The following is a 26,616-nucleotide window of genomic DNA, read 5'->3' as shown; positions in this document are numbered from 1 at the left end:
TTTAAATTGCTTAGTGGTATGAATAAGTAATATAGTAACAAAACAACCATTTATTAAACTTACAGCATATGTTAAACTTACACAGTAAAGCTCGTTGCACAAACTGTACTATTTTTGTTAAAATTTGTCAATTTTACCCGTGGTCAAGTTAAAACAGCTTAGAATTCAGATGACAGGGAGATGCTGAACGACTGCTACTTACTATCGTGCAGTAACCGAGTGCGTGACACGATAGGGCGTACAAAATGCACTTTGTGCACAGACAGAGCTCCCATCATTGAACACAATAGAATCGTAGCTCCGTAAATCCCAAGGCGAGATGAGACGTTGCGCTTTCTGTTATTAATAGTTGATCCTTTCAGCTTTTAAGTGCATCGTTAAGCCCTGTTACCTTTCTATTTTATGCAAAAGAGCCAAAAGAAGACAAAATGTACACGAGACAGTTAATCTCGTACGATTTTGCGTTATTTGCCAAGAAGATCGACACACGTCTGTACCTGTTCGCTTAGTACATAGGACTTGAATCTTGTACTGCATTTTACTATCCTCTACCCAGTAATAACGGTTAGTCATTTATTCAATTAGGGCTAACAGGTGACTGGATCTGTTGTAGCCAGGCTGGTTTGAGCCTCGTAAAATAACACGTTTCTTTGAGTAACGGCACCTCGGAGCAAAAGTGACTCAAGTGTAGCTGCCCATGGGGCAGGCGTCTGATACGCCTGTTCATTTACGCCACGTATACGGCTGTCTCAGTTCACGCGCCGAATTCGTTTAAGACATATTGCGGCCCTTTTTGTAGCCTTGAATTGTATGGCCATAAAGCCCCAAAAGCCCGCTAGTTGAACATATATCGGGCGTAAGTAAGATCTTTTATTATTAGAATCACTAATACATTAGCAGGTCTCGTTTTCAAGCGGCAGCTGGTCGACGACATCGCGTTATAGCCAGAGTCATTCTATGTGAGCTTGTGCAGTATGAAACGCTCATGTCTATTAGACTCTGCATTAGTAGATACTCCTAAACGTATTTGAAATATTCTGAGGGTCATTTTCAGCCACTTGCGTTCGCTATTTTTGTGACATTGTTTTTTGTTCTGTGTGTACTGACGACTAGCTTGATGCTGACATGCTGCTCAGGCCCCTTAGTGGTGTGACCTACTTCTTTGGGCTGAAATTCAATTCTCATCGTAAAAAATGCTGGCAGCCAAGATACTCAGGAGTGGGTGTGCGACACCGACTCCTCGACGCTCACATCAGGCAACGTTAAAAAAGCGTGAAAACATCTGGGTCAAGGACAGAACTGCTGTCCAGCTCGGCTGGATGTAACAATTACGTAGCGTAGAATAGAATTTGATCAAGATGTACGCTAGCCATCAAGTAAAGCTATTGCACAGGATGCAATGATATATTCTTCGTAACAATCCAGGGTTAGCAAACCAGTTATAGACATAATGAATAGATAATTATCTGCCAAGTGAGAATTACCAGAATTTGTTTACCAGGAAGAGAAGAAGAAAGCTTGAAACTAAGCTAATAAATCGATATCTTCTTATGGCAGTTACACATCTAGGGAGAGGTGTGAGAATCACGTTACCCATCCAATTTCTGAACTAACCTTAAGCATTTAACCAAATTTATGCATATTCCTTTTTATGGAGCCACATAAGGTCAAATCAGTAATTTTTGTTTTGTATTTTGCAAAAAAAAAAACGGATGCGAGTATCAGTGCTCATATCGTAGTAATATTGCTGATCTTATATCTTGAACATGTAAAACTGAGGAATTGTCTAACATTTAGATTAGCTCTCAGCTTTGTATGCTTATTTATTTCAAGGGCAAAATTTTGCACGCAGTGAAACTTCCCGAGGAAGAGATAAAACTATCTTCATATAAATTAATATCTTTCCATAACTATGTCCGGCAGTACGATCGATATTGTTGTCTGCAGATAGGTAACGGCACCAGCACTTGCGCTTTTACCAAAATTTTTTTCAAATAAAAAAGAAGTCTTAACTTACTTCTCGTTCTCAAACTACTGGCTAACTCTCGACGCTGGCTATCATTGTAGCAGGCAGTATGATCGCGCGATGAAATACCGTCGGCCATTGGGCCATATCAAACTTCCGGAATGAATCTACGAGCAGTGTAAATCGTACATGCCAAGACCACAACAGCCCAATATTGGCAGATTGTGCCTGGTTATAGCAACAGTCATTAAGGGATCACTTGAGACATGCTATTTGTATAGCAGTCCTTAGTTCAGTCCTTGTCCTCATACCTGTGACTTCTTGCGGAGATTCAAGTCGAAATCGATTTACAGGTTAGATATTAAATATATAACATTAGGTTCTAGAGAAAAAAAAAACTCGGCTTTCGTGCCTATTACTTAGAGAGTGTCGCCTCGACCAGCGTCCTCAGAACGCGAATGATACACTTCAATTAGATTCTTCCTTTTGAGACTAAGCTAAATTGAGCCATACTGAAATAGGTTAGGGGGTTTAGGATGAAAAATATAATAATTTCAACTTGTGCAATAGTGCCTCGTTATGATTAAACTAGTTTCAATATATTTCTTCGATTCGCATCATTGATACTGATTTTCCAAGTATATTTTTTTTACTGACGAGTATTTTTGTCGTAGGACCGCGCTTTGCTCTTTACCCCGAATTCGCTCGGAGTAGGATAGATAGATGTAAGCGGGGAGTTGGTCGTCGCTCGATGGGCTCGCGGTGCGCGAGGGGGTCTGTTTCTGCTGCCTAGAAAAATCCCATCGCCCATCGTTTCTCGATATACGCCGGTTGAGTGTCTATTGCGTAACTATACCGGACCAGAAATTAGGAAAGATCAATTAAAGTTGAGGCTAGCTTACTTAGCTCATCTCTTCCACCTAACTACTATAGATAAAACGACGCTTCTCTATAGAAAAACGTATATTGATATCGAATATCGTCGGCAGAAAAGCGGACATATGCACTCCACTGAGCACCAAAGGGGTCTAAGCTCAAGAAAGAACGATTTAGGCCCAATTTTTTACGAGCTTTTTCGAGGTGCATGCATACCTTGCGTTTTGACTTTCCTCAGTATAGGTTTAAACAATTCCTTTTACATATATTATACACAAGGCCGTTGACTATGAACATAAACATGTTAGTACTATTTCTGAGGTGGTCACCAGCAACACTGATGTGTGACAGTTAGACAAGTGGGTCTGTCGGCATAGTCCGACATTGAATTTCGTACGCAGTATCGCACGCCGTTCAAGTTGAGCCGTACACATACGCCACCTTCGTTTCTATATCGAGCCTGCTCGTACGTCGCCCCGGTGTTTCCTACCTCATCTATTTTACACCGTGTAGCCGTTCTCAGCAGGGCCTGCCGCTGAAAATGTCGTCTGCAAAAATATTCAACAACGAATTAATTGTTTATTTGCACATGTAGGTCCTATTCGAATAGCACAAACGCCTAGCCGAATCAACCTTGTGTACCTCGAAGTATACAGGAAGAAAATAGGATCGTGCAAAATTACTCACTAGACATTGAAGCTGCCGCATATTGAACGCATGTTGTCGAGTCCGAGTGCCCTAAGCTATTTGTAACCCGCCGTCAACAACGAACCATGCACTTTTTTCTGTGCGTCGTAATAAATGCACCAATTACTGCCTGTTCCGACATAGTTTTATTCTTTAAATTAATCCTTCAGAAGGTCGTGTTGTCTTTTGGTTTCATATAATAGTATAATATAACCTTAATTAATAGATCGTAGTCTGTCTTCTCATGTCTATTGTAGATAGTCGTAGCTCAAATGTTCAAAATTTAGATCTATGATGCGTGTCGCTTCATTCCCTGGCGTTCATGAAAGTCAAAAGGTTGTTACCCTACGCCGAGAACAACCAATGCAAAAGGACACTTCGCGACGTCTGTGTAGTGGTCTAGAGCCAACACTACTTTGTCCTTGCTCCAGTTCCTTGTGAGGCCTGCTTAAATAAAAGCCCTTATCGACGGACAAGAGTCTAAGATATTCGTTATGTTAATCGTCAACGTAAACTTTAAATGGGTGCCAATGGGTGTCAGTGGATTGAGCGACAAATTGATACCCGATTATGCTTTTTTAAACGAATGGCAAGTTACCGCATACGATACAATATTGTATTCCTTTAAACATAATCCTGTTGTCGCTTACGGACGATTCTTGCGTGCTCAATCAATGATCAGATCGTTACCTCAATGCAAAAACCAAATGTTCATTGGGTTTTTGATACGCTTCAGCATAGATCAGGGCAAATCTAGATCGTCGACTATTTTTTCCTCTCTTTTCGACCCCCAACTCGCCTAATTCATTCCTTTTTTTTTACGTAACAGTTTAACTTAGATTACATTTAGCAGAGTACATTGCAGAATTAAGTTCTTCGTTCCAGCTCACTCACGGAGTTACATTCGATCAGTCTAAAGACTTTTACATTTTTTTTATTTGTGCGAGAAACAAATTTTCGACCATATACGTGAGATCAGTTCTAGTAGTTTCGTACGAATCATTGCTAGCTGCGGAAAGTTATTTGCGCTAAGAGTCTTCAGCAATTGCAAAGGAAGAATCATACGATTACTACTGTCAGCGTTCTTCCAAACTAATGAAAACTCCAGTCACTTTGTCAGATGTGTACGCGCCAATAATATTTCTCTCTCTCTCTCTCTCTCTCTCTCTCTCTCTCTCTCTCTAAGTGATAGTTCACCTTAGGGTTGTAGGTTGCGAATATGTCCAAGGTCATTTGAAGCTGTAGTGTCTTCTCCTTTGGTTGCTCTTGGATTATGATCGCCCAGTCAACTCCATCGTAGTATTTACTGCCCGTTCAACGGCTTTGGCGAGGGCCACTATAACTTCGCTCGTAGCGTACAGCATTTATCTTTCGTGGGGGAAGCGTATGGTCGCTTGCCTATCCTCCATGTTTACGACGGCGACAATGGCAAGGCAGGCATATGAAAATGCATTTTTCGATTGTTTTCACTCTGCTCCTCTTTACTCGTTCAGCGCTTTTCCTACCGTCGCTACGGAAACTCCTTAAGTGCCATCTGTATCTCCTTCCATTTCCGCGAAATCGTTCTGTACCTGAATGATACGCCATGCGACGACGTCCTTCTGGCTTTCTTTTGATTCCGCTATTGGTTTGTTCCGCCTTTGTGGGACGTGTAAGACGCACATTGGGCAATTTCCGTAGCCGTTTTCCTTTCAATGTTGCAAGCTTTTTGGGTTGGCCGTGCGGTAGCATGTGGCAGTTCCGCAAGGTTAGTTAGGGAAAAGTAGGAAGGACTAAGGAAAGGGGGTTTAAATGGAAGAAACGGATGCTCAGTCCTAAACAGTACCGTTATTTTTAAAATAATTTTCTTCATTCGCGCAGGCTGTTTAGTACGCGTCATTGGCCTCAAGTCCCGTCAATGCTGTCACTTTACGACGCAACGGCGGCGAAGCGATACTTCTCTTCAATGGAAACAAAGGCACGGAGAAGTGCCTTGGGAGAGAAGTTAGCGAAGACCACCAGAAACTGTGGGTCGGTGTAACGTTGGATGGGAGTCGTAGATAGTGGAGGACGGCCTGGTCTTGCTGGATTGATAGGCTATTATTTGACTGTGCAGAGAAGCTCCTCTCTCTCGCTCATCAGCCACCCCATGTGTTTATCTAATAGGTGACCTATCAGCGTAGGGATCTGATGGAAATTTTGTCGAAGTGGACAGCAATAACATCTAAAAAAAACACCGTTATAGTATTCTATGTATTTCTATTAATCTTCGATCGCTTCACTCACTGGTGTTCGTGCTAATGGCATGCACGTGCGTACAACTATTGTCTGTCCAACTTATATAGCAGCAGTACAATGATCTCAGCATAAATATGTGCTTAAAACGTCAAAAAAAGCTTAAACGTTGGATAAATAGGCGTTTTCTATTTTAACATTGATGACGTGTAGTAGTGAAACAAGTTCAGACCGTTTTTATCTTTGACGATTAGCCTGCTTTGTAATAATGGTGCTTATAACAAGGGGTACTGTTATTTCGAAAAGCGTTGACACTATTGTTCGTAGGCCAATATTGAGTTTTTGGCAGATGATTTTATTGACAGGAACTCTATTAAAGTTGAAAATAGATGTTGATTATTTTGCACGATCAAGTAACTGGTGTGGCCGGCTTCCTAAAATTAGATGTTCGTACCTAACAAACAACTAATAAATTATTTTTAGGTAAATGTTTAATAAACCGTTACATATCTAGTAAGAAAATAAAGTTTGAACATTCTTTTCCTCCAGATCTAATGATTGAATATTATGAAGGAACGCTCAGCAGTTTCAGCTTCACATTAAACTAAGAGTACGTTCATATTACGCTGGCCGCACATAATTAACATACGTCTATTAAGATCGCGTACGAACCGCACCTCTCTTCGGATTCTAAGCACGAATTGACACTTAGATATACGAGTAAACTCGTTGGCTCTGTCTAGGCCATTTCAGCAAAATGACGGTATAGTTGTATCACGGTTGTTTTGTTCACAAAAAGGATACCGTTGCACTGATGAGGGCCGAGTTTAAGTTCATAATAAGGCGGCGGATCATCATTCCTCTTCCTGTAAGCGTGAAGCTAGAAACTACCTCGTATAGCTACACGTGTGCATATCTTTAATAAATTAGCTTCGTATTCTTTCCGCACAGCCATTTCTCGCTCGATAAGTGTGAGAGGGTCACCCATCTCAGCGTCCCTATCCACCACCTGTGTTGGATTCGATCAGGAAGGAAGAGACCTAACATATTTCTTCTCAATATTCAATTATTGTCGATGTTCAGGGTAATAATCCAAATTATTGAGATCAATTTAATTTCTGACTTCTCCTTCTTCGCGTCCAGGGTAGGGATACACTTGGATGTACTTCGTAAATAAACGAAATATTGTGCTCGAGTTGCATCGACAATGTAGTATTGTGAGAAAAACGTGGTTACTTCTCATGTGTTATCCTACAAAAGCAATCTTACCTTCACCAAAATGAAAACCAGAAAACCCTTCCAAGCTGTTCGTTCCTTTATCTAACGTAATGATTTAATTTTACCGGGGCGTAAGCCTGCTTCACCCAATGAGGCAAAACTCTGTGTCTCTCCATATCGACTGGACAACTTCAATCAACGCTTTCCTATTCGCCACCAGAAGGAATTATACCACGCACCTTGTAAAGTAACCGCTGACGCACTAAAGCAGTATGCAAAGTTTGCGAAATCAATTTGCTCATGCGGACGAAGAAGTCGATGCTCCAGTGTCATTAGAAGCTACCAATTATTTACACACTCATAATGCAAACCGCAGGGTACACAAAAAATGAGGTGTACGCCCTCTCCACCTTTTTCCTTCTGCTAAGCCTACTATCGACGCGAACAAGGATCGGCCTTAGATACTGTGCAGAACTGACTTTGAAGATAACAGCAGGTCGATCGACACTCACTGGGACCAAGGCTGGTCGCGGCGGCTTCAGTTAAGCCAGTAGGTCGGCCTTTACAAACTACAATAAGACAACGTACAATAGAAACCGCAGCTGAGGTAGGTTCAGTGGCCCTACCCTCTGATTAAAGAGAATCTTACTGTCCCCACGTAAGTAAAAACCGCGTAAGCTTCAAACATGACCCTTTGCTGACACTCATTTATCTAATTCGCTCGAAGTTTGTCTGCGCCTGCAATGGTAAAGCCGCATGCTGGAGCACCACGAATCAAGAGGGGCCAGAGCGCCAGAACAAACACTATTATACACTTGTATCCAGTTACTTTTTTTTTGTTTCATATTCTGGATAGGCAGATAGTCGTATATGTCGAGCACAATCGTTTAGAACTATTGGCTATTGGTATTTAGTTTGCATGCTTACAACGTCTGTTTAGTCATGAAGCGCCACCGGGTTAATTCGTTTTCTACGTCCACTTCACAGTTCCTTTGGTCCAGAGGCTCATATCATAAAAATTTCAGCAGTACAATGTATAATAGGACACCGTTATTTTCTCGCAGGCTTGTACTTTTACTGTTGCTATTGGCACTGCTATCGTTAACTCCACTGCTGACGTTCCATAATTAAGATCGTGCGTTCTGTCATGAACAACTGATCGATTTTCAAGACAGAAAAAGGCCATTAGTGCTAGTTGTCAGTCGTGCGGTCCAGCGTGTCACGGACATACATGCCAGTGTTCAGTCCTTCTCGAGATGGCGATACCACAGATGCCTGTTATCGTAGTCTACAGCGCTGTCTGTGCTTGCTTGCTTACTAGTCCTGCGGCCTCGTGGTCCGGCACGGGGAGGTGAAGCGTGCCGAGGCGAAATAATGTTATACATATACATGTCATCTGGACTTTTTTTCATAGGAAACGCCAGGTGGCACCAACGATTGCCAAAGTTTTGCCTGTACTTCGGTGTCTTTTTTTCGTGAGCCCTTGGACTGGTAGGGCTGTGGTCGACTACTCTAGTTGTAGGTGGTATGTAATGTTTTATTTTTTCGGCAGGTGATCAAATAGGGATTTCTAAGCGCCATAAATGAACCAGTTACATAGTGATATCTAGACGATCTGAATTTAACACAAGCCTATTGTTCTTAATTAATCAACCTGTTAATGGTAAATTAGCTTGTTCCACGTTATAAAGCAGGCAAGGGTTTGTGGTTATGCATATATGTGTATATGAAAATGGCAGTATAGTTTTTATGACTTTTTCCGTGTCGACCCAGCTTGACGGGAAAACGTTGTGCTACTAACGACAGGACCGGGAAATATCGGGCCCGTGATTAGCCATCAGCATAGCTCAAGTGGTCTTAATGCTACTGCTGGGACCAATGACTTATCAGTAAACCTTTCGTTCTATAACACTGATGCAGACTCTTGTATCCTACATTGTTATGCCGCCTCGCAACGAAGGACGCATACTGGACTATAATACTATGCCAACGAAGTTCTGCGTATCGCTGATGACGATCATTCGGGCCCAAGACATTACTAATGTCATTGTGTTCGACCAATATCTCGTATGCGGCATCCCGATATTATAAGGCATTACTCAAGATTACTATCGTAGTACATCTGAGTACGATTCACTGTGTTGTAGGTAGCTTGAATTAGTATATAAACACCAATGCCAGCAGACCATCATACTTGCGAAATATCGTCTTGATGCTACTATAAACATATGGAGAGTGGGCTGCACCAGTGTATCGCAACACGTACATTATATTACTGCTTTTGTGGACTCGAAGTTATTGTTTTGCTGAATGATATATACTTTCATAATCCTAATACTTTGTTAGTCCAGCCTAAACTTAGTGTGGATTAAGGCTGCTTCAAGGAGCTCCAACGTTGGTTAGCCGCTCTAAGAAAATCGGCCATAGGCTTTATAGAATTCACGTCAGCGCTAAACTGGCGATAGGCTGGTCAGTTTATAATGCCAGAAACAGGCCCTACTAACATTACAGGTTCATCTAATACCTGGCCTGCTCTCTCAACAACGACCTTCTCTTCGATTTAGCCAAGTTCGTGGGGTGTCATGAATGAGAATCGCTAGTCGTTCTACTTTGCATGAAGCTGAAATGCCGCTCTCACTTGCCTGCCAGTCGCTCCATATATTTGCTTGGCAAAGTCGTCATACTTGCTGGCCCCTGACGACTGTGCACCTACAGTGGTGTACGGAGCTGTGCCAGTAGTCGTTCGGAACGACGTGCTGCTCGGCTATCGTAGGCAGATAATTCGATCGGGTTCCGTTTCAGGAGGCGGGTGTACGGCTATGAAATCCCCGTACCTCGTCTGCAAAAAGTACACCCTAAGAAGGGGAATCCAGGGGGTGGTTAGACGGAAGGAAAAAGTCAAGCCAGGTCACTAATGTCGTGGAAAGGTTATTGGTGGACAGCGCCTGGCCGATGGTTGGCCGGCCACAGCTGAGCGTCGCCAACTCTGAACTAATCAGAACTTGATCCGTGAATGATCGAATACGCAGCGCACAACAAGTAGGCTCAGCAAACTTGCATCGTAATAGCGAGCTCACCTACTGCGTCGTTGACGTTAAGATATGCCATTTTAGAAAATGCGACAGGTGAAGCTCTGGAGATTTCGGTTGGTCGGTAGCTAGAGGTACGCGGTTAGGCCCCCGTTACCTCATGTTTAGGCGATGAAGGCAACATAGGAATGCGCATTGGCTCACGAGTCCGCCAAGTTGCAATCTGCCGGTCGACTTCTCTACTTAGGATAATTACGTGTGTTGAATCATCGCAAGTGATGTAAATACATCACCCTTTACATTATAATAGTAGAAGGTTGCGTAGCGATGGGGATATTTTGAGCGTTGCCGAATAGCAGTCTCGTAATTTTGAACGTTTCTCTAGATGTGTTCTGTGGTGTGCTCTATTTAAATACAGATATAGTAAAAGCGTAGCATCTTTACTTTTTGTCGCCTGTAGTAGCGGGTCGTGGGCTGCTTAATTGGAAATCCAGAAGCGGTGTTCCTGTAGCAAAGAAGCTAGTAATACTTATGCATTATATGAATGAACGGTCAGATCAGGCTGTCTTACAATTTTCCTTCGATGAAATACTAATCGGTTAGTAGCGCAACAGCAGTCAAATGGCGCGTACCGCTTGATTTTTCGACTAAGATATTTTAATTCAATTTGTTTGCTGCTAGCGGAACCCAGTTGCGAAAACCTTACAATATATAATTGTATATTGGGTTTGCATAGTCGCACTAAAGGTTCACGGCTGTTTCATTGTCTATTTATAGTTATTATGTATACTTATCGAACGTTCATATTCAGTACCGTAATTCATATCGGATCTATTTCAGGAAAAAACTCGCCTATATCCAAAGTAAATAATGGCGGTATGCTAGTGCGATTAGGCATGCTTTAATCACTAAGGCGTAACTAAGGCCCGCAATGTTGCTTATTTGATGGGCATCCTGTCTCATAAAGGGTAAAAATCACACAAACTCAATTGACAAGTATATACAATTAAATACTGCTACTTGTACTGTTTCTTTCCGTACTTGATACAGTAAAGAAAGTCAAAGCGTAGTTAGAGATGTACGTAGTTTAAGCTATTATAAGGCGAAGCGCATGTATCAAGCATCTTCATAAAACCCAATGCAGTAATAAAACATATTTGTCGTTCATTCTTTTTTATAATTACTTACTTGTTTACGGAATGAATCTGGTACTAGAGAGTACCTGCGTACGTATTTGTAAGTCACTAGTGTCAACGACGCAGGCAGGTAATTAAGAAGTAAATAACGCGGATAATTACTAGTAGATATTTATTATAGTTGTTTAAAAGTATGTCAGATAATTGGTAGCACGGGCTAAGCAGCTGCTCCACCACTTCATCCACCGCCATTTTATAGGCTAGGGTTGACGCTTCGCGACTAAATCGTCGAAACCACTCAGCAGTAGGTTACCCTTATTTTGCGTTTTCAAGACGCTGGTAAGCTCACTTCTGCACTCACTTGCAGCTGCTTGTAATCTGTACATTGATACCCGAATAGGCTGTCTCATGCTCTGTCTGGAAGGAAGCGGAAGGCTTGGTTACATACATATTTCCTGTCATTTTCATTAAATCGTAAAAAATAGAAATACTTGCCTTAAAAAAATAAAATGCCTGGCTTAAAAGGATTATCGTATAGGATAAAATATACGATCTTATCATTTCTAATATTGTCAAGTAAGCCAAGTTTAAGCTATCAGGCTCGTACCCCGAAAATAATAATTTTTTTCGTAATTTATATTTTGTGAGTAAGATTACCACTGTTTCACGTGCGAGTTAATTCTCTTTCTAAACTACATTAGAGTTTAATTTGGTTTCTTTTATATTATTTATTTATGAGAGAAATAACTTACTATTAATAGTATTTTATTATTAGCGAAATTCGATGAAAAATCCACGGAATCAGGGAAATTCTATACGTAAATTATTTATTCAAGTTTTACTTTGGGAGAATGTGCGAAGATCGAGTTTTGAATTCTTCGCATTTATGGGCTTATCAAAATCTCATCAAGAGTAGTAAGAGACGTGTTTGAAGAATGGTTTACAGGGATAGGCTTATAATTAGCGAGTTAGCTGAAATGACTTAAGGGATGCTCATTTGATCTTAACTGCCAGTTTCATACCAGGAACCCATCCCAGTAGGAAAAAGCTGCCCGCAGATGGAGAGATCAACCAACGAGTCAGCTAGAAAGTTGTAGAAAGAGTAGAAAGTTGTTGTTTTGAACAATTATTGCTAACGTTATTAGTGCGTGATGGGGCGAAACCCCTCACTACCAATGCCCGCGAAAAGGGCTCCATTGTATTTACCTGTTTTGAGTATTCGCGTTCCGCATACCTATTATAGATCTTACAGATTACAGAAAGTCGTACAGATCGTTTATTGTAGGTAAACAAGTTAGTTCTAAATATCTCAATAAACATCGTGGTTGCAATTAACTGAAGAAAATCGCATCTCTTTCTCGCTTAGGTACCTTCTTGCCCAATGCCTTAGCTATCATCGCTTCCTGGCTAAAAAGCTCATATCTTTTGAGCCAGCCTGTTACTTCGAGCTTTCTGAACGATGCCGTTGGCGATATCGTCGATTCTTCCTAGCTTCTTACAGTTATGTTCTCCATTTTGCCCAGATCGGGCGTATTCCCTACCACACCACTGCTATTACTGGGATGGATCAGACCATTGACCGCAAAAAGAGACGAGTTCCTGGTATCCACTCGCTATATATTTATCAGCATATATCCGCAATATTTTCTCTGTACTTATTGATGTAACGTGGTTAGGCAGATGAAAGTGAACGTAAATTATCGAGCTTAGCTGGTTTCTCTCGGACGTAAAGCAATGTAAGCGTAACAGACTTACGGGTGGAAATTAAGTTTCAGTAATTTACTAAGTTACTCCCCGAGCTTTGCCCCATATCCCGTTTTGTCCTCTGATTTGACCCTCAACTATACACAATTTTAAATAGATTATAGTTCGTGTACATAGCAATAGTTAGTCTGTTATACTACTCTACGCGCCTTATTGCGTTTCACTGTTGCAGTTGTCTGGGTCTCTCATCAGAATCAGGTTTTACTGAGTGATAGTGTTTCGCTGAGTAGTAAATACTGAGGTCTGCTGTGAATGTGTTGAGGTGTGATAGATGCAGCTGGCCACAATAAGGTCGGCTGTATTGATGTTACTTGGCGAGACTGCTTGTTTATGTTTTAAGATATCCGGTCCTATTAGAAAGCGTTAAGATGCTTCATTTCATCGTGATTATTTGTTAGTTTATTACGTACGTGAAAATACATTTTCCTCCGTTACTAAAGTTGCTAAATACTCAAAAAAAAAAACACATCTCATCTATTCTGACATAGTTTAGTTAAAACGTATAGCCATAATTCATTTTAAATAAAGCGGTATTAATAAAAAGCTAAAAAAACAGAACAGATTAAGCTTAAACATCGGCCTCCACGTTAAGGTACAGCCATGACAAGCTGGTTCCCGAAGTGGACAAGAGTAAAGCCTACTAAAAGATTCTTACGATTACGTAAACAAGCAGAATTTTGGCGCCTTTCAAAGATCCTAGTATCGATGCCTGTCGTCCTTTCCTCAAATGTTCAACAATAATCTTCACGTCTTCCTATAAAACATAGTAAATTAATCTGATACGATACTTTTAGTTCAAATTCAATATGAAGCGCTACTGCTGCCTGCTACACTTTTCTAGATTCAGTCTTAGAGTCAATGTTTCGAGTAGTTTGTGACAGAAATCGACTGAGTGTTATTGGCCTTTTTTTTATTCCTTCGACGAAGAGTTGACTCCTGACAACAATGTAATAATGAACATACCGCTTTCATATAGTTGATCATATAGATGGTTACTTAAAAGGTCGTTTGGAGGGTACATTACGTGTCGCATCAGATCCTTAGGTTTTTCTTGGTCAACACCTAGATGTAATATTTATAATTCTACGATTTTTACAAAATGGGAAGTTTATGGGTTCATTCGACTATTATTACGTACAATAGGATTATCACACTCTCGTTCACACTTGAATATCTGCTAACCTAGATTAGTCAACACTTTACTACTCAGTTTCCTAAACTATCCTACCACAAACATTCGGTTGTATAATTCAAGGTCGCTTCTTAGAGCTAATTTAGTTTATGCCTAAAATCATACACCAAGAGTGCGCCCGGGGCAGAACAGTACAACAACGTGATGTAAAAGAATAATATCAGCATAATGCAGCGGTTAGTGCTCACTACTACGTTATAAATTCGCTGCAAGACCCCATAGCCCACTTTGCTGCTTGCCTAAAAAAAATAGCCCCGCCATCTCTAAAATTAACAACTCGTATGCAGCGCTTGCTGCCCTCGCTTGTATCTCTGTCGATCAGATTGCTGCTTCTTATATTTGCCCTAAGCCACCCATAGCACTACACTCTGCGCGGCCCACAACGACATCTCCAGTACGGACTCTATGCAACTCTATGTCGACCTCTTCCACGCCCTCATTTTGCAGCCGCATCATGCCAATCTCAATCTCATACCCTGCGTTGTGCTTAATTACCACTTTATTGAAAATGACGCCCGTGTTTAGTATATTCTATTTAAATTGATTCCGCCCGATGGAAACAGCACGACTTTACCGAGCTATTGCTTTCAACACTGGTTCCGAACAAATGGGCGCCGTACCCATTTCCAACGTCAGTTCCTATTATGAAAGCAATCACTAAATTCACGGCGCTCGTGGACGGACTCTGATGCTAGACCAGCGCCTTCGCCCCGGTACGCGCAAGTCTTTTCGCAAACTCGCCATCCGCTCTTCTGTCCAATTATTATTGGTCAGCTCGTAACGGTTTGTATTTTCTGTTTTCAGCACCTCAGTTGCTTCCTATTCAGAAACTATATCGTTTTATATCGAAGATGCGAAGCGTATCCTTAGCAACGCACACGACGCCATTGGCCGCTAATCGATGTCTTCATACACGCAACGTCCAACAATTCCAAAATTTAGAATGTTTTTACCATTTTCAGTTCTTTAATAAATACAGATAATTTCTGAGAGCAGGTCACACCCTGTGCGTCTACAAGTTATTATTGAAGTCTCATGTCCACGACTGCGTTTGTCGTACAATAAAAAGAGCTATGGCGTGAAGCCTATCTTCGCCAGCTAACTTGCGTTTCAATTTTTGCAGCGCTTTAGTTTCATCTGGCAAAAGCGGTCCAGTAGTTTTCGAGAAAACCCGTTGAAAAAATACGTAAATGTCTCAGTAACAACTAATAATCTACGATGGTATCTGGCGTTTCGCAGGGTTGATATCTGCTAACTCTTTGTTGCCACTTTTCGGCCCAGAATCGAGACTTATGAAGGACTCTAAACGCTCGAAATGAGCCAAGGAAAAATATTGAAGAAATATATACCATTTGTCTAGACTTTGCTAACTTCTAACCTATTCTGGATCCCGTCGTAGAAGCATGGCAGAACATTGCCCTGACCAGTTCCTTGCCACAGGCTTCACTGACGATGTACTTTGTATCCAACGCAATACTGGTTTCCTCCTCCGCTAGATGTGCATTCTTATAGCCGCGGGCAGCTTTCTGGAATACTGTTTCTCTAGGAAACAGAACCAGTGGTATCTCGAATTGATCGTATACAATCCTCAATTTCTAGGCCGGTTTGAAGCCCGTCTCCAGATAGTGGCGGGAGCGGCGCGAACTTGAACCGTTGAATCTAGCTTGTACCAGTTGAAACAGTCACGGCAAATTACAAGAGAACCTTTCCTACGTAACAGTATACATTTTTGAAGAACGCAATAACTAGTGATTGTAAGACCGCTCAAGGCGATGTTATAATGAGCGATATAAATGAAACGCAGGCATTTCAGTAATATACAGTGAACGAAATATGCACACATGTATATAGAGGTATCCATAGTACATACTATAAGTAGCTCGATAGAGACGCACGCGAGACCGTTTAGGTTTTGCATTGCATGACTATTTCGATAATGTATGTTAAAAAGTGACCTAATAGCTCAAGTGAAATAGCCTTTAAGATAAATAATCATGCGATAGGATATGATTCGGGAAGATATATCGTACAGACTGAAGGTTACCAATTGAATAAGATGCATGTAATCTTTATTTTGGATGCTTTGAATCAATTTAGTATATAACAGATTAGTAAAATTATGGGTTTCTTTCGATTTTTTTTTTATTATAGCTCAGGTCGGGTTTGCTTCGGCTTTTCTTAGAAAACTGAGGACGTCATAAAACAAGCTGGGATCCTTATCATTTATAGCAAAATTGTGATGGGAGTAATTTATATCATCAATGAAAAGATACTCCGTCGTATTTGCAGGCAGACTCCTCACGAGTTTCCAGTTTTCCTCTGCCGTAGAGTAGAGATCTCCAGTTGAAAAATAGACTTTCGTGGGGACACGGAGGTTTCGGATATCCATCCAGACTGGCGATTCTGTATTGAATCTATTTAGAAAAGATACAGTAAAAGATAACGCGTGAAACGAATGAAAATTCAATGAAACCTAGACTGCTTGCAGTGATGAGAGCTGGAGACGGAAATACATTCCATGAACCCCATTGCGGATATGAGATTGTTTGCCTTGCTTGTACATATGGAAGTAAAAGAGTAACTTGACTATTTTCGAACTGGAATTTTTGGCCAACACCAAGTCCGACCTCAGCCTTCCAGTCGATAAGAACGCTAATTCTACAACCTATTAAGGATCATTAGCGGGCATCAGAAAATGAGCCTTACGTAGTTTGCAATAATTTGACCGGGTCAGTGTTGCGCCATTCTGATGCTATATAATAATGAATTTAAAAAGTGATTCAAAGATCCAAAACGTTACGCCCTTTTTCTATCGTTGCTTCTACTATGTCGAATTTCGACCCTAGCTGTTAATCAGACATTATATATTGTTGAAGAGCTGTCTTTTGCCTCTACTACTGTGTACCTGTCAAAATACTTCAATGATTATATTAAACGTCTTTGCAGTGTAATCGAAATTACGATATATGATAGATCTTAGTTAGAGTTACTGAGGGAAGAAATTTGTGCATTTCTATAACAACGATAAGTACGATAATGACCGCCAATGTTTTTCAAGCGGCGTTCATGTGGGAACAACGCAACGTCAAGATTAATTGCGGGCCTCCTGGAGTTTCCGCCTAAATCTGGCAATGGCAGAACGAGACAAGCACTGTTGTCTTATATAGGATCGAATTTTATTTTTCGCGCGAAGAGTATTCTTCATCACTCTATACGCATTGCATATACATTATAAGCGATTTTCACGGATTGCGAAGAAACCTAACCTTAACCTTAGCAAAAACAGCGTTCGGAGAAAGTATTTTGCGATGACGTTGTTAACAGGTACTGCTCGATGTGCAGATATGGTCATTTCGATTCTGTTGAAGACGATGTAGTATGCTCATTACCTAGTTATTGTCAGGACATAATCTCCCAAGGAGAATCAGCTGTGCTTTAATCCCTTGAGCTAATCGTTTCGCTAATTCGGATAGGACACGGCACAAATGTCAAATCGGACGAGCTACTAGGTAACATGATTGTCAAGGCCTTAGCATAGCTGTTAAATGCCTATAGAACGTCTATATTAAGGTTGATGAACAATGTGTCCGACATAACAGAAATACGCGCAGAGCTAGCTGTCGGTATGCTCATTCAATGTGATTTTACTTGTGTGTATATATCGTTCAGAATACGCGGCAGGTCGGCCTGCGCCCTGCAAACAGTAGAGCTAGTAGAATTACATGGCTGTACAGCAGCCTGGATTCGTTGTTCTCGTCGCTGACTATGAATGGGGTTTAAAAACAAGAAGGCGAACATTTTTCAGAGCACGTGTCAGCTTCCCTTAGACCTGGTAGACATGGCAGCATTAACCGTCGCTCTCCGTTCCCTTCACCCTATAATAAGACGTTTGCCCCTACATCTTAGCATGTTTTGGATTACTTGCTAGTTTAGTATCTGCCCCTACTCGTTCCAACCAAACTCCATCCCGAATGTTCCTAATGTGACATTTCCCAACAAACACAAAGGTGGAATTCGGCAGCTTAAACGTTCAGTTGAGAGGTTCCCATCGAGGAGGACACTTTTGGAACGACCGACATGACTCGAAACCGTCGCCGCCTCCCACACCGAGCGCTTAGCTGACCCAGCTTCTAACTGTTCTTGCCCCTTGCTTGTCGCTGCCCCCCCCCCCCTCTTTTCTTTCTATGCGTTTGCCTCTTTGCTAAGTCTTCTTCCCCAGTCGCTGCAATTAGTCCAGGCATTGCGTCCATTGCTCTCCAGATAACACTTCAACGGGGGGGGGGCCGCAACGCTCAGCGTAGTTCATTTTCCTTCTTTACCTTTTCTGCTGATATCAGCTGTCGTTTGCTGCCAACTATTAAATGCGATGAACGCTATTTACTCGCAGAAATAAATGGTACGAGCGGTCGTAAGGTTGAGGTGTCAGTCTGTCTTTATTACCGCTGGGAATGGAGATGTCGACAAGGACACATGCGTTTGCGTGCATCGTGACGTTCACGTGCGCAACACGATTTAGCGAGCATACTCCTGAGAACAACAGGATTGTCACATATATATTGGAACATGCCAACAGCGGCAGCTAATCACAACAAAAACACTAGCAACATTGAAGGCAGCAGTTCACCTTAGGTCAATATTGGTGGCTAGATATGGTTGTTCCGGGAAAAGGCCTGACGTCGTCCCTACACCGTTGGATGGCACTGATGTAGCCTTGTATTTTCGTTGTATCAACGTTGGATCGAATGACCCGCTGACAGCCGACCACTACGTATATCGTTTGTATACATTTCTCTACGGTATCATCATCGTAATATTATGCACCCCAAAGAAGTTCTGTGGGCATGTAGGTCGTACTGGGACAACAAGCAGGAGGTGGATGAGGGATCCAGGAAGTGAATGAGTTGAGAATGAAGTACTTATGTGCATAATTCTGCAATACAGGATTTCGGGAAGTCGCATATATTATTTGTATTTGGATGCAGTAACGGAAAGTTGGACAGCGTTAAACAATTGCTGGCAGTACAATAACCACTTGTGAGAAGGTTAAGTAGGAGCTAATTTAAAGCTCGCACTTATACAGGTTTATCTGCAACTCGTTGAATCGTAAATTTCTTTAAAATGAGATTTGGCAGCGAACCCTTTAAAATACTAATTATATAATCGAATCGGCTGAACTGAATGGGCATATAGTCTACGTGACAAGTATAGAACTTGACATAGCCCGAGACGACTGAGCGCATTTATCTGTAATGTCAGCACTTAAAATGACTAATCGTTTTATCTAAAGCCATATCTCCCATCGTATCCAATGTTCCACAGAAAAAAAATCAAAATTAATGCTTTGTCTACAAGGCGAACAGTGATAAGAAATAAGCAAACTAAAATACCACTTTAGGCTTCATGTCCGTATCCAAGAAAAGACACCAGGACTATCTGCGCGACAATATGTAAGCGTATTCGCAAGCGAAGGTCTACGAAAGATTCTAAAACTTATCTTCAAACTACGTCTTCATTGAACTAACCAGGCCTCACGTTTCAATATGTCAATAACATGTACCTGCGTAAATTTCCTCTGGGACCATAATCAAAGCTTCGAACGAATTCCGTCTCAGAGGAACTATTCGCAATCATTTTGTTGGAGTCCCAAAGATCATAGTAGTAACGAAGCACCCAAGTCGAAGTGCCCCCAGGCAAATATTTCACCCAAAGGGGCAGCTTTTTCTGCAAGCAAATAGTAAGATGTATTTTACAAATAGTAGATTTTCTAAAATGGAAATATTCTTGGCTTTATGAATATATAGGCTATTCTCGTATTTTTGTGTGAGAAAAAAAAAATGCAAATGTCGTTCGAAACATCGACTTGAACGGACATATTTAAATACCTGTACACAAACTACTCCGGTAACGTGTCTTACATCAATCCGTATATCGGTGACTTTTACAGATACGCTTCAGTATAATGTGCGCATGGAAAAGTTCAAGCACAACTTACCAGATCTGTGTACTCGGAAGTCATTCCAATGAGGTCTCGAAAGAGATCAAATGATTCCTTTTCAGCGCCCTGGACCAAACTGGCAATGTTCTCATTCCATGGAAGAAATTCGCTTGGTTTCTATAAACGAAAACGGCAGATTTATTTTGGTAGACGTAAGCGAATCATGAGAAGCCTATATGACGAATTTGCACCTTTTAAACTGTAATCAAAATTCTCATACATACCATATGTCGGGAGATCAGGCACACTACATACTTAATAAACTGAATTTTATCAGCCGACGCTAACGTACGCGCTCCAGCCAACGATGCAAACGATATCACCTTGTCATTATAACTCGGTCGTAAAGAGAACATCTTGAAAAGTAAAGGAAACAGAGCGGAGGCCATGTTACATCGAATATAAAACACACATAATATGTGTACAGATATATATAATAATAGAAGACTGGACGTGTCGAAACGTTTGCTGTTGTCGCAGCAAAAAACAAAAACATAGACTTAATAAATATCTACAAAATTTTCAAATAGAGCAAGACTGAAACCCCTCATATACCTGTATACTTGAAATTGAACCTTGCGACATGCCGACAAGATGCAACTTAGGTTGGTTTGTCACACTAAGAATATAGTCGATCTGTGCAGGAGTGTCGTACAGAGCTGTAATAGAATTAAGTTACTCGTTGGTATTAAGAATTTTGGCCTCTTTTAATATTATAGCTAACAGGGAGTTAGACGATGTTGAATTACCACTTTGCTAGGGTTTCCAAAAATTGTCGCCTCTAATCCACTCTTTGAATCGGAAAAAATTATTTTTACTTACAATTGCAGTGTTTAACTAGCGTTTCCTGTATTTCATACCGAACCTTTATTGTACAGGGGGCTGTATAAAGTTCAAGCTGGCTAGAGAAGTAAATAATAAAGCCTGGCTGATATAATAAAGTACTAAGATATAAACGGCTGGCTATAATTTATTTTGGTCTGAGAAGCCTGAAATGCCTACCGTGATCGTTGACTGTGAACGCCCAGGGAGACTCAGCATCTTTTGAGAAATCGGTTTGTTCATGATGAGCATAGAGCGAGTTGCCTCGATAATTGCCAAGCCATACATCAAAGCCGCCATCTTGCAATATGTACGCTAGAACAGTTAACACACAGTTGAATATTTTGGCTATTTTCAAACACTGAATTGTTATGAATAAATAGAATAGCCAGCTTGTTCTGACCAGAAGCCAGAATATCTTTTGAATGAAAAGCTCACTGATATGGGTAGGTTGTTATTATAGTAGTTAAATGCAAATCCAAGAAGGTAACTTCAACTCAGGTGGCATCGCGCGCGCACTACGATACTCATTGGAGTAATCAAGCTCTCGCAGTTGACAACCGTTTTAAATTTTCGATCATTAATCTTGTACCTCACGGTCTTCGTTCAGCTCACCGCTTCTCACGTAATGCGGGTCTGGTTTAAAGTAGAATTATCAGGGTCAAGCTGTGAAACAGGACTTTGTAGCCGAATTTTGTTTTTAGCCGCTGAGTAATGATCTGCTGTATTTCTCATCCATTCAACGTTATTTTGGTGTTAGAAGTTTAGACATGACGTTATTTACTCTGCTAGCTCGCAAACACACATTGTGCCTGCTTACATCAATGATAAGTAACAGAAGGACCTGTCACAAGGTCAATTGTGAATTTTTCCTTTCGTCGCCCAATTAGGGGTCGCTCATCGTTAAAGCTGCATGCATTCAAAGCTGTACAGCGTTTTGGCTCCGACGGGTACTATTTACGTGCTTATATTTAGAATTAGGCATTGCTGCCTACTTGACTAAACAAGCAGATGGACAACGACATGTTGCGTACGCTGGTAGTAGTACTAGGGCTAACTATAGAAGCATTTCAGCCTCGCTTGATCAAGGAAAAGCTAAAAGTTGTCCGTGGAGAGCCAGGCGAAACTGGCGGATGAATATCACAAATATACTTTACTGCACTTTCGATATAGAGGCTTGACCTTACCAAGAGAGGTATTTCGTGCAGCTGTGAGCCAGAAGCCTGAACTTCCAAGAAGGAAGCTCGGTATGAGGACGGGAGTTTTACTCTCCTTATGAAGATGCGTTAATCCGTTTTCCTGTCCGGAAGCAGCGGCGACCGTGACACTAGGCCGAGAAATGATGCGATGTACGGACACGGTCCAACCGTTCCCTACCGATAGGTTGTGTACTTCGAGGCCAAACCCTCGACGAGCAACAAGCTGCTCCTGAAAAACATCCGACTATAATGTAAAAACATTACAAGTACAGTTCAGTGGAAACAATTAACTTTTTGAACTGGTGTTACAAGCCAATGTTAGTTGACAAAAATTTGCAAAGCCTGCGTACGCCGTAGTCGAGATGTGCACTAGGACAATGTTGGTTTATCTGATTTATTTATAAGTCGTCGATTAGGTTTCCCAAATTGCCGTGTTTGAGCAAAAAACCCAAGTGCACATAACAAAGCAAAGCTTCTTGATCATCTTGATTAATATTCATTTACTGTTTACGTTCTCGAGAGAAAATACAACCGTTTACGGCTCTGTCTTCTGTTGTGTCGTATAATCATATGAATGAAACTTCTATAAAATCGCAAATATTGCCCATTTCAGGTTCATATGTATGATGGGCACCGGGAGCGGGCAGCGATCCCAAAAAGTATTTAGGGCGGCGGTAGCAGGCCACTGTGACGGATACCGGTGAAGAAGAATAGATGCCTTGAAGTAATGTCACAGTAGCTTCAAGGCTTCATCCCCCCAACCTACTGGTCGAGGCATACGCGTTTTTGAGTGTTAGAAAATGTCCCACACTACCCGGTTTTCGGATGCGCATTAGTGTGATTAGTCTTGTTAATAAAAAGTCAGCTCTAAAACATTTCAATGGCGCGAAGAACAGCTTTATATATGCAGCTCTAAACACATATATATGTATATATATCTGAAGTTAGAGTTTTTCTTATCGATTTTTTCACAAACTTAATGTAAATACAGATATTTCAACAATATTTTTTTATTCGTGCTAGAAGACTTATTCCTGTACGCCATGTGTATTTAGTATAGCCGTAATCTACCATGATTACGGCTAAGATTCAGCGCGTAACTAATTAGGCATTTTCAAAATGGTCCTTTCCGCAAACAACTTCAATAGTAATAGTACGTCGAGTGACTTTGAAAGGCGTTAAGTTTCATGAACTGTTGTTCAAACAAAAAAGTTTAGCGTACTTAAATTTTGGGCTGATGACTAGCCAAAAGTCTTAAATACGCAAGGGATTTAAAAATTAAAGGTGTAAAGAAAGCCTCAAAAGACTAAACGGTAGGGCCGATCTGGACGAGTTTATTGGCAATTTATATTCCTCTCTTCAAAGCGGCTTTTAGTTTCTGTATCAAACACTCATGCGTATTTTCTTCTTGGGTTATCCTGATTAATTTTCGGGCCTTTTAAAATCGAAAAACTCTTCTTTTGCCTCAGAAAAGTTTGTCTCAGATTTTTCTGAAACTAGATAAAAAAAATTTTCTATCTATTTGGGGCAGAAAACGCAATTTTTAGTCTCGTTTGGGGGAAGGGGTCGTCCAGTTTGATGACGGCTAGGCTTCGTTCAGATTCAAAAAATGGCCGCCATTTTGCCATAAATAATTCGTTATTGTTAAGGAGCTAGTTTTATTTCGATAGCAAGAATAGCGGATGAATGTAGATGCGCTTTAATGAACAGTCCGCGATTTAAATGCGCTCAACCCCTGTGTAGTTCCCTAGATGAAAAGTGAGCAAGTGGGTTTGTGTAACTTACTATATTTTATATTGGTAACAGTATCCATACGAAGGGGCCCCTTCTGCGTGGCTCATTGACTGTGAAATATCTTCACTTTCTTGAGCTAAGCGACTGTTCGGTGATGCCATTTAACAGTTACAGGGATTATCGACATAGCTACCGAACGGCTATCGCCACTGTGGAAATCCTCTACTCTGTCGGCAGAAGAGCAATAGCAATACATCGATCGTGTATACTCGGCCAGAAAATTGAAGATATAAGAGAAACAAACGATGTTATCAGCTACCGCAGCCGCCTGTCGTTATCTATCTTTTCTTTTATCAAATAACAATCGTACGTTCATATTTTTTTACCAACCATAATAGACGTATCATGTTATAAGGCAGTAGAAGGTAACAGAGAGTATTTCATCGATTAGAATAGAAAATGAAAATAGTGAAATAAACTAGACAGTGATGATGATGATCCGTACGTAATGGCAATAATTAAAGTTTTTTTTTTATTTTTACACAAAACTAAATTGTTCTTGATTTAGTTGAATCTTCATCACGCATCTATTTTAGCTTGTCGCATGTAGTATATTATGTATTGAAGGCCGAGTAACGTATAAGGTACCATAAAATCATAATGAATTCAGCTTAGCGACCAGCTGGCTAGGTATTCTAGAGAGCAACAGGCCAGAATCTGCTGAAACAAGTCATATGAAACGTACCTTACTTGTGGTACATTCATACGACAGAAGCTTGAAGTGTAGCCTGGCCCGGATAAAAAAAAGCCACGCTAAAAAGAAGACAAGTTTTGCGTTTGCGATTATCTATTTAAGCAAAGCCGCGAACAAAACGAAATTGGTCCATGCACAGTTATCTGTACCAACTTGTACAAGTAAAAAATCTCACGGGTATCATGCTTTCTACCTTTCGAAAACCCAAAAATTAGCGGTAGGACCCCCAAAGTAGCGTGTGAATAATCTAAGAGTTATGGCTTAAGTAGATCCGGCGGAAGATTCAGCTAAAAGTATATAGTTACCAACTACTACCCGCACAAACGCGTAGCGCTGTTCCATCGTGAACTTAACCAAGTTACATTCACTTGATTTTGGAAAAATACGTCATATAGGAGCTGGCAGCTAACCTCGTACTCGTTAAAAATGTGTAGACTTTGTGCTTTTTTCTGGTCCCGTCAACTTGATCGATAACCCCTTTCGCAGAGATAAAAAATTTGACGATATGTAGTAAGATAAAATTATCGATACTACCTTGTGTTGCGTTTAAAATGTTTAGGAATATTGGCACTTACCAGTGTCATGTCACTTTCTTCGAGTACATCTTCTCGTATATTCGCTTCACTTCGATTGATCTCGTTGAAAGTCTTAAAGTTTTTTTTGGCCTTTTCGAAAAGTTCAGCGTAGCCAGGTCCGAGCTCAGTAAGGAGACAGGACTCCTTATTTGATCCTTTCCCAGCTTGATACCAACCATGCCAAGGTAGGCCCAAGATTTCTGCCAATCAGGTAACATAAGGCTGTTGATATCTGAAGTCTGTTTCTATACGAGCATTTTATGTCAATGGCTGCTTCTTTGAAAATCTCATCTACGTTGCTTGAAAGGTCTTTTTTTTTCTTTTCAGCTATTGGTTAAACGAACTAAATTGGCTGTAGGCCAATATTAGACAATGAGTTGACCTAAATACCTACTGTGATAATGATAGATTTTTTTCAAAGTTAAGCAAGCAATTGAACCGCGCATAAATAACTGCTTCATTTATTTACTAGATTAATTTCTGCCTTCCATGTTCCTCACAAATTGAACCGTTTTGCAGAAAACTTCAATTTCACCACGTGAATGGGTCCGAAGTGTTTCACCTGTCCCATCCTGCCGATTTCTATTTTTTTTTTTTTCTGTAGTCTAAGTCAACACAATATGTTGTGCAGGGCTTTTCTAACTAGAGAATGCCTTATTTGGTATCGGAACGTTTCTTGATTTCAATTGGTCTAATCCAAATTTAAGAGTTTGAGAATGGTTACAGTTGTAACGCCCGTTGACTTCATTGAGGTAAGCTGGAGCTGTTCTCGTGACAACTTAGTAGGTAACGTGTTTGCCTGCTAATATTAAGGGTCTAGGTTGGAACGTACTTCGTTCGACGCTGACAGGCAACAGTCCGATAGAATGCTCAACGGCGATACCCGGCGTAGAAACATAAAAGAACGAACACGGGCTAGCAGTTAAAGAGTAGGCACAGGCAACTCTAGATGACACAACAATAACGGACGGATCAACAAAGCTAAAGCACCATTTGTAAACTTTCCACGTTGAAATTCACAGACCTTCAAAGCTGATTCGTTACTTGCTTGGTTTAAACAGACAAAGAAGACTGTAGGCGACCTGAATAATCGAACCTCGTTTGTATGCTATTATTAGTATGATGCTAGCTGAATCGTCCGATGTACATTTACAACTAATTATTAATCATTAGGCGCTTCAGAGTCCTGTACAAGAAGCTGTCCCTTCTGGCCTACCTGCCATTTCGTTTGGAGCGTCCTCCAGCATCGCGCTCAAAAGCGATACCGACGAAAGGATAAGCCCGAAATATCTTACGGAAGTCCACATTATAAACACGAACGAGCTATTCATGAAGGCAGTTACACATGCGCACACATTTCATACGTCCTACAGGACAAACTGTTGCAGGGTGTTCCTCGAACGTAGTTCTAACGTCTACTTACGAATACAGTTTATTTAATAAAGCTGTTACATG

General features: G+C 40.9%; 1 protein-coding gene across 5 annotated transcripts; it reads right to left on the bottom strand.

Annotated features, from left to right (window-relative positions):
- Positions 1 to 26,616, bottom strand: LOC111251859 (lipase 1-like). Of its 5 annotated transcripts, none has more exons than XM_086990313.1 (9): positions 26,378 to 26,616; positions 25,162 to 25,361; positions 22,087 to 22,342; positions 21,080 to 21,214; positions 20,633 to 20,736; positions 20,302 to 20,433; positions 20,075 to 20,194; positions 19,640 to 19,803; positions 1 to 3,390 (listed from the first exon to the last, which is right to left on the bottom strand). In XM_086990313.1, the coding sequence occupies exons 1-9, from the start codon at positions 26,490 to 26,492 to the stop codon at positions 3,168 to 3,170; spliced, it is 1,449 nt and encodes a 482-aa protein (XP_086846439.1). In that variant the 5' UTR covers positions 26,493 to 26,616; the 3' UTR covers positions 1 to 3,167. The 5 variants fall into 5 exon arrangements, with proteins under 5 accessions (XP_086846439.1, XP_022664662.1, XP_022664659.1 ...); XM_022808927.2 differs by lacking the exon at positions 1 to 3,390 and adding an exon at positions 11,282 to 11,543 and having other exon boundaries at positions 26,378 to 26,615; XM_022808924.2 differs by lacking the exon at positions 1 to 3,390 and adding an exon at positions 16,135 to 16,496 and having other exon boundaries at positions 26,378 to 26,613.

This window comes from Varroa destructor, unplaced genomic scaffold (assembly GCF_002443255.2).
Source record: "Varroa destructor unplaced genomic scaffold, Vdes_3.0 BEIS01000005.1, whole genome shotgun sequence".
NCBI lineage: Eukaryota > Metazoa > Arthropoda > Arachnida > Mesostigmata > Varroidae > Varroa > Varroa destructor.
The sequence above is the reverse complement of the archived record's forward strand: the minus strand, read 5'-3'. Positions and strand labels throughout refer to the sequence as shown.

Bases quoted from the DNA above. Each gene is read 5' to 3' on its own strand.
- LOC111251859 (XM_022808924.2), bottom strand. From the start codon at position 26,492: ATGAATAGCTCGTTCGTGTTTATAATGTGGACTTCCGTAAGATATTTC. The intron at 25,362-26,377 runs GTAGGCCAGAAG...CCTGATTGGCAG, and splicing joins CGCTCCAAACGAAATGGCAG to AAATCTTGGGCCTACCTTGG. The intron at 20,195-20,301 runs GTATGTATGAGA...TTTCGTTTATAG, and splicing joins GCCTGATCTCCCGACATATG to AAACCAAGCGAATTTCTTCC.